We start from the raw sequence: 8750 nt of genomic DNA on the forward strand, positions 1-8750 counted from the left end.
CACTTTTGTCCACTTTTGGACACTTTTGTCCACTTTTGGACACTTTTGGACACTTTTGGACACTTTTGTCCACTTTTGTCCACTTGGTGTCCAAAAGTCACGCTAATTCTCAAAATTGCCCACCCTGCTATGCATACAATAGGTTGAAAAGGAAATTATTCTTTGATCAAGTTCTTCAGCTCAATTTGATATTTCAAAACACTGAGTATCGAAACAACCACACGAGAATCTTTGTTTCCTTGATTGTAATTAGGTGACATCTCGAGCTTTGTACATGTACATAAGATGTACGTACGTAAGATGCGTGATGATAGGGAGATGGTTGGAATTTTACTCAAATGTTTTTGTAGACCCTCAAGATGATTAGAATGAAACATGCAAATTCAATCGTTGGAGGCATCGACTGTAACCAGATGACTGAGGACGGCAACATTGAGTCAGTCTTCTACATGTTCAAGTCAGGAAGCACATTTCAAGTGGACCTCGAGAAGACTCAACAGAGAGAACATGAAAAGCGTTGCTATTATTAGCTTGGACCTACTATTGTGAACGCTGAAGTTCTGTTCAGAAAGTACGTATTCTGATGCTTTAACAAGAAACATAACATCCTTGAGGGGACCCCTTGTTCTGAAGAAGATCTTGGCCGTGGACGGAAACGATTATCATCTGTAAATACACCCTATCGTTGAAAAAAATCAAGCAGCCTTTTCCGTCCAATGCCTACATCCCTTTGTTTGATTTTTAATATGGTATAGAGAAGTGTGTACGTAGATTGTTAAAAACATGGCAAAAATGTCAAGAAAGATTTGAGTGAACACTTATTAAATGTCTAGAATGGAATGTCGAGCCCATACAAAGGAAAGAATTGTACAAGGTCAGTGTGAATGCCACCTCTTGGTCCTCCTGATGAAGCGTCAGCTAGTGAACAGAGTACGTAGTATATCGAGGGTTGTACACTTGCACAGACAGTAGTACGATCCTGGATGCAGTAAACCACTCCTAAGAGAGGGTCCAGGAGTTGTTAAGGCTTCAATGGTTCAGAACGTATCATGAAATCATCTTTCAAAGCTTGCTGATTTTCTAGTAGATTGTCATTGGCTATTCGCTTCACAACGTCATGCAACATGGACTACCAAATAGGACCCAGGGTCGTAATTTCTTTTGTCACTTGGCTCAAAATGATCATGTGTTTTGGCACAAGGAATTTGAAATCAGAGCTAAAACGTCCTTTGAAAAAGGCATACAGTACGACGTATACTATAGTAGGGCGATCGAAACATCGAAACGGCTAATGGTTCGATTTTGGTTGGAAATGATGTTGCAACACGAGTGATTTAAAGTGATTAGAGTGTTGATGAGAGTCGATACGAGAGAAAGTTGCCATTTTCCAAGAAATGCCAATCGTTCGATTGAACTTGTGACAGTCGCGGGATTGAGAATCCAACGCGTTATTTGGTTACAAGTAAGTATTACGTAGCACAAAATCCCGAGAATGATGTGCCAAATGTGTTTGCGAATAGTCACAAGTCTGTCAATACTACAATTTATATTGCTCAGGGGAAATATCAAGTTTGTTTACTACGGGCGCACGAGGAGGTCGAGTTGGATTGAGCGAGCCTTACGGTTTAATCCAGTTATGCCAAAGCCATAACACAAACTTGAAATACGTTACTATCCGACAAAGACCTAGTGAGACATGCCACTCACAAGGCAGGTCAAGGAACGGGTTCGTTATCGACATTGCCTTATGCAAGGCGAGGGGAGGGGAGAGGATGGAGGGAGACAGACAGAGAGAGTGATGATACTATGTCATATGGAAATCTAGTCACCTGTGAGGACCACTTTGGGCTTGCATTTTCGGCCTTTGGGTGCTGATGGAGGATCCAAATCGTTGGGAGGTTTTACAAAATCCATTTCGCGTCTCACTGAATGAAGCAGTTCAAACGTCACTCACGAAATGACTATTGTAAACACAGATGTTTGTGTGATGTTCCTCACAAATGTAGTTGAAGTTCACTCGGATCAGGTATTCTTCACCACACTACTCGTACATCAATTGGTGCGACGGATCGGGCACTTTGGGTGAGACGAATACAATCTTGGGAACAGCTCTTCCGGTCATCACTCAACAAGCACTTGACATAAAAACAAGTTCCATCACATTGTCAAATGGAACAAATGGAAATCGGAGCTCTTTCTTTGCTTCCAATCCTAAACCTCCCAAAGTTTTCCGCATGTAGGGCACGGACATCTTTTCTCTTTTTGCTTCTCTTCTGATTCGCACGATGGATGATGGAGGGATGATGGTTGATGTCTCTGAAAGCGTTGTAAGCGTTGGATCTTCTCACTAGAAAATTAGGATGATGAGGAGAAGGCGACAACTTGGGATCACTTTAATCCTTCAGCTGGCGAGATGAACCATCGATCTGGCTGGTCATATGCCTCGAACAAGTAGCACTCATACCACCTCCAGAATCATCCCATCCACATCAGGAGGTTTGTCCGTACAACTCCCAAGACTGTTTCGTTCTACTACCACCACCGGCGGTTCGTTGGTCGGAAAACAATCTCACTTCAACATGGCCCTGATCGGTCGTTCTGTCCGTGTACCCACGGTTCAACTCATCTAGCCAGGATCTAGTATAGGCAACGACGGCACACCTCGCACAACTGTCTAAACATTCTAGTTCAGGCGAGAGCGGGCTAATTCCTCTCTTCTGCGAGGAAGACGTCCCAACATTTCGTTCGAGTTGGTGCACTCGCACTGTCCAATTGTACCAAGTGTACTCGTTTCGACCAAGACAGATGATCCAAGACTGAACAGCCTGCCGACCAAAAGCAAGCTGATGAGCGCCAAGGGTCGATATCAGACGGCTAGTTTCTGGATGGACGGATAAAAGGAGGGATAGCAATTCAGCATTGAATGCGGATTTCCTTGATAAATGATTCCTCTCCAAATAGGAAACTACTTAAAACACGAATTTTGAGATTTAGGTCATCGTATGAGTGGAACGCTCATCAATGATGATGATTAAATGATGGCCCTGAACAAGGATTTCAATAAGTCATGATGAATATATTTTTGGATAATATATTTTAATGCGTAAACTTATCAGGATAACGGTTTTTTTTTGCGGTGATTTAAAAACCTGGTAGAAATTAGAGAGAATAGAAACTGTGGTGTGAGCGTTTGATGATTGATAAATGGTATGGACTCTTTTTCCACAATCCGGACTCCACCACATTGGCAAAATATTTCTAAATGCATGTGCCAGAGATGAATTCGGCCCCTCCATGAAGCTGGTTGGAACCCGATTGAGATCCCATAGTTCGGTTGTTGTTGTAGTTTTGTTTTGATCTTACAAGGAGTGAGAGGAAGGAAAAGGGAGGGTTTGTATCACAAATGCAATTGCCTTTCCAAAGACAATGAAAGGAACGAGAACATTCAGATGGGCATCATCGCCATGCCTCGCCATCAGAGCGCTCCGCTCTCGGCAGTGCACGTTGAAATGGTCATCTGATTACTTCGCTGTCGACGAAATGATTTCCTCATGGCATCGTTGACGTTGGCCCGATAAGGCTCGTTTTTCATGCTCATGATCAGGTCTTCTAGGGTGCCATCCTTCACTTCATCAGGCTTGATATGACTCTGGCTTTTACCGCCTCCTCCCCCGCCACCACTGCCCGCAGTCTTGTTCTTGAATTCGTTAATCAGAGCATTTTGCAGGTTCTTCCTTTGATTTCGCTTTTCATTCTCGTTCCGCTCATTCTCTTGAGAGTTTTGATTTTGAGATTGCTTCTGCTGAAGCAGCTTTCTTCGCTTCTCGTTGTCCAACTCGGATTGCCGCCACGTGGCAATAAACCGCACAAAGTAGCCAAAGAATGTGTTAGCATCGATCATCTTGGGGTTCTCGCCAAAATATTCCACACAATCGGTGAACAGCTTTTGAGCTCGGTCAGCTTCAGATCGTACATTCCCCACCGACTCGCCGGCCATATCCACAAACTCTTTCAAGGACTGATTTTGAACCACTTTGGCTTTATCCTTGGCATTTGGAGTGGAGAGCCGGTTTTCCAATTCTCGTCTCGTCAGTTCCATTCCTTTTTCTAACTCCCTGACATCTGTCATAATGTTTTCTAACGAGTATTGAGCGGCCTTGTCCAGAAAAGTTAGTTCAGCGTCAAACCCTTTGAGCTCGGGGAATCGCTTCAGTACCAAATCCGCCAGGTAATGAACCAGGGTTTGTTTCTTGTCCGTGGACTTCGTGATGGTCAGTGAATCCAGACTTTGAAGTTTAAAACCATAGCATGGGCCTTTTTTAGTGGAATTCATGTAGTTTCCAAAGCAAAGGATGAGCTCCAAGACACGCTTCATCTTTTTGCTCTGTCGAAGAGACTTCGAGGCCAACGTTATCGCATTCACTTGAGGCTTCACCATCTTCACATTCTCCTCAAAGCTCGACATAAAAGCCATGATTTGCAACTTAGTGGCAAATCTCTCGACACAAGAGAATTGCCGCATAATTCGATCTTCCTCAGTCAGATTTTCCACATCCTTTTTGGCCATATTGTACTCTCGGTAGGCCTTGATTTCGACGTCCAATGGAACCATTCGTTGAAGGAGTTCAATGGCGTCCATCGAGAGCGTTTGAATGTCTAAAGCATTGATGGCCCGAATAAGGTCCGATATTGGGATGTCCGGGAGCTTTCGTTTGCAAATGGCCATGTTCTTTAGTCGTGTGTGCTCCATCAATGTGTCCAATTGCTTGACAGGCACCTTTTTCGGCGTAGAAGCATTATCTGCCTGCGAAGTGGCCACTTGACTTCGTTTATTAGGTCGACTGTCCAGTTTGAACTCCTCCTCAAAGGATGCAAAGTCTAGATCGTTCATTAACTTCATGTCATCCATTACATACCTGAACGAAACAAAGAAAGAAATAACTCGAATGAAATAACCCCAAATTGGAAAAGAGTAAATACGGCAATACTTTCGAAAGCAAACAATCATTCATCCGACAATGTGTTATACTGTCTATGTTTCCTTGGCGAGAGAAAAATCATGGAAATGCAACGTACGAACACTCACCATATTGTGTCCTTGGTATCATTGGGCTTTAATGCCACCCAATGTACGGTGGGAAGTTTGTAAGTAGTTTGAACAGCACGTTTGATGGTGAGATTGGGATCTGTCCGTAACATGTTTCCCATCCCTGGGGGTGGAGGGGGTGCTCCTGGGGCTCCGGGTGCCTTCGGTGGAGGGGGTGGCCCCGGTGGCGGAGGAGGAGGCGGTCCAGCAGAAGCCATGGGTGGCGGGGGTGGAGGAGGAGGAGGAGGGGCAGGAGCTGGAGGTGGTGGGGGTGGAGGTGCTCCAGCGGTTGTCGACGAAGCCGATGCTCGTGGCCCACCGGAGCTGGAAAGTGTGCTTTTCTCGGCTTCAAGAGATTTGATGCGTTCCTCGAGAAGCGACTGTCTCCGCTTGGAATCTTCTTCCTTGGTGCTCATGGTCTTCCGCAAAGTGGAATAATCACTTTCCACTTGTTGACTCTTCTCCAAGAGGAGATCGCGTTCTCGTGTCAGATCGTGGATTTCATTCTCAAGTTCGACTTGTTTGGACATGGCTTCGCTCTGGAAAAAGGAACCGAATGTTGTTCTAAGCTTGTTGTGGACTAGTCAAGAGTACAATAATCTAAATGAGGGAAGATTACCTCTAATTCTTGTAAAAGCTCGTTCAACCGTCCCAACTCTTCCTCCAAATCATGAACTCGTTCCAACGCTGCATTTTTGGTATCTGCCTCTTCCATGAGCGCAGATACATCAAATTCGTTGTCCAAATACGCTGAGATTTGGACTGAGAGCTCTTCAGATTCGTTGTTTCGAAGCCGTTCCAAGCAATCGTCCAAGCCCAAAGCTGAGAATTCCCATTGGAGAGCCACGCGAAAGTTCATGTCCTCGACGGAGTGCACAACAATGTTGATGAATTGCATACACGCCACCATAAACTCGATTTGGAAGGATTCCGGATTATCAAAGTACTGCATTAGGGTCTCAAATCGATGAGTCTCGTTCATTTCGACCTTGAAATGGTTGAAGGCGGCTAAGATAATTTCATGACCACCCTTGACTAGACAAATGGCAGCCAGGAGCTCCAGAACTAAAGCTTTTGTGCGGAGTTTTCGGTGAATCTGCAAATTCGAAAGCAAAATATCATTTCCGTCGTGATTCAATAACTAAAACAAGGGACCTTTGACACTTACAAGACTTAAAGCGATGCACCCAATGGCTCGCTTGTGTTTGATGACCATGTTGAAGCCAAACTTATTGTTCATGATGGCACGGAGACACATAATACAGACGTGGATATCATCGGTGGTGTCACCCATCTTGAGTTTCGTGGAATGTCGCATCAATTTCGAGATTCTTGGTCCTTCCAGGTCTAAACTCGTGTTGTGTGTGGACTTTTTGAGCGTGGTTGTGGACCGCAAGGATCCCATTAGCGTGGAAGATTTTTTCGAATCCATCGTTCCGAATGACAAAGCAGAATCACTTGAATCCGTTCCATCTGCCGCTAGCAGAGTATGGCGCATCACCATCAACCGCCCATTTAAGTAGTCTACTAGCACATCTAGCCCCCGATTCTCGGGGTTGAGAAATTCTCGGACCCACTCGATATTATTGGTCCGCAAAGAGATCTCAAGATTTCGGAGCACTTGAGTGGAGGTGTTGTCCCCGAGACTTCGGATCTTCTTGGAACTTTTGGAAGCCGTTGGATCTAGGTAAGTCTTAATTTTGGTCAGATAAGTCGAGGGCGGGTCTCGGGCGTGCACTTGCTCTTGGTCACATATGATGTCCCATTTTTTCTCGTTATCAAAGCCTCGAAGAAGCTTAGCCCGCTCCGGTGGCAAATCCATTTGGATAAGCACCTCATTGAAGCGTCTTTCGAGTTCTTCCTCGGGTGGCATGGGACGTCGTATGGCCGTAGTCCGTCGTATTGGACCAACGGAATCAATGGAGGCCACAGTGCCACTCCCATTGGAGGCGTGTTTCGAGTCATTGGACACTGCACTTTGTGTTCCACCCATGTCGAAATCCTCCCGCTCCCCTGGACTTACATGGACTATGTCAATTGAAGCGGATCTGAAGAGTAATAAATGAAGGCAATTGTATTACGTGATTGGAGAAAAACTTCCCAAACAAAATTTTCAGAAGTAGCAGCGACATTAATCACGCTTCCTTCTTAATCTAGCTCCCGTTTTATCTTAGTCCAGCGATTTCCGGTAAAGTGACAAGAAGTCACACCCCAGAAGTAAGTATTTCTTCAAACTACTTGGAGATTAATGCTCGACTTAAGGACATAGACATACAAAGTTCAGCTGTGTGGTCAAACAAGGCAAAAGCAAGAGGAGAACTATGTTTATCTTCGTTTGCTCGTCTTAAGACGAAAGTGGGATGTTTTTCCTCAGAATCAGACCGATTGGAATGACGACACTTGTTTGAAAGATGAACCCACTTGTTTTCTAATGGGCTTGGGAAGGCCAAAAAGCAGTTCTTTTTCAAGTGATATTTCGAAGAAGGGAATCATCTCCACATTCCTCTCGAATGAGAGCATGAGAGTATATCCGTTGTACATCCATGAGCTTCAAGGGCAATTTCACATGATTATCCAGCACTGCTATAACTAGTCCCTTCATGAAGAGAAGAGATGTCTCCCTGTCACATTCGGAGAGCAATCAAATGGAGAAGGGAAGACATTATGACGATATCCGTTGTCCACCTGGATTCACTACCGAGTCAGTTTGGTTCACTTTTTTCTCGTCACCAACAACACACTTCGGTTGATTTCGGACCGGTGTGTTACCCTCTGATCATATGACTGATTTGCTTCTCTCTTGGCTATATTGCATGCATCTCTGAGGTGTACTAACATGCTCTTACGTCGAGCCGACTACTGTACACTACCTGAACTGAATGAAGCGATGGAAAATGAATCGACTGATCTGGATGATCTAGGAAGCGAATACAGTATGTTGGATTATGAACTATGTGCATGGATTCCTTCCACCAATGCGTTGTCGATATTCAAGACGACAGGAAACCAGATTCAAGCCTTCCAGGCGACTTGGCAGTGGAGACAATTTTGCCAAAGGATTAGACCTTTAAAGTGGGCAGCATTTGGCAAATCTATATCAAATTCCAGTTGGCCAGAACAGGTAATATAGATACGGCTTGTTAAATCTGAACACCGCCTGCATCACCATCTGCATTGCATGCATGCACTCAATATGAAAAGACAATGCCAAACGTATAACAAAAAACCATCCATACTGCATTTCAATCATTTGCTTTTACCAAGGAAGTCCCACAAGGTAACAATCTAGCGTCCAAAAAAACTCGATGAATGTCCTCTATAGCATAACTAATCTTTGAATGTTCTTCAATTCCAAGAATCGTCAATGGTCGTGAACAAAGAAGGGTGGTTTATGTTTCCAGTCCACCAAAGCTCCACATGCCTACCAATCTGGGCAACCACCCTGAAACTCTCCCTAAGCAGGAGGGCATAACAGAAGGTAACCCTTTGAACCAATGGATATCCACCTTTCACGCCCGGGGTCACATCACACTGGCCCAAACTGCGGCTCAATGACGGCACTTACCCGCTTCCATGGTGGACACTGGTCAAGTTGGGCACAACAACGAATTTCTTAGAAGCTATTACCCAGACACTTCACATAAACGCATTTCCAAAGCAGTAT

The 8750-nt window shown here is 44.6% G+C and overlaps 2 protein-coding genes across 2 annotated transcripts in view; both read right to left on the reverse strand.

Moving 5' to 3' along the window:
* LOC131878233 (lysosome membrane protein 2-like) overlaps window positions 1-2529 on the reverse strand; it is a gene marked incomplete at its 5' end in the record, with an annotated part of 17727 nt that extends 15198 nt beyond the window's left edge. The window contains 1 exon segment of the mRNA XM_059224151.1: window positions 1830-2529. Coding sequence (XP_059080134.1) covers window positions 1830-1914 — 85 coding nt within the window.
* A 546-nt stretch (window positions 2530-3075) lies between these two features.
* Window positions 3076-8750, reverse strand: part of LOC131878230 (formin-like protein) — a 6834-nt gene continuing 1159 nt past the window's right edge. The window contains exons 2-5 of the mRNA XM_059224147.1: window positions 6255-7134; window positions 5706-6182; window positions 5087-5625; window positions 3076-4916 (exon numbers count right to left, since the gene is read on the reverse strand). Coding sequence (XP_059080130.1) covers window positions 3476-4916; window positions 5087-5625; window positions 5706-6182; window positions 6255-7134 — 3337 coding nt within the window. The 3' untranslated portion in view covers window positions 3076-3475. The remainder of the gene's footprint in view (window positions 4917-5086; window positions 5626-5705; window positions 6183-6254; window positions 7135-8750) is intronic.

The sequence above is a fragment of the Tigriopus californicus genome, chromosome 3 (assembly GCF_007210705.1).
Source record: "Tigriopus californicus strain San Diego chromosome 3, Tcal_SD_v2.1, whole genome shotgun sequence".
NCBI lineage: Eukaryota > Metazoa > Arthropoda > Copepoda > Harpacticoida > Harpacticidae > Tigriopus > Tigriopus californicus.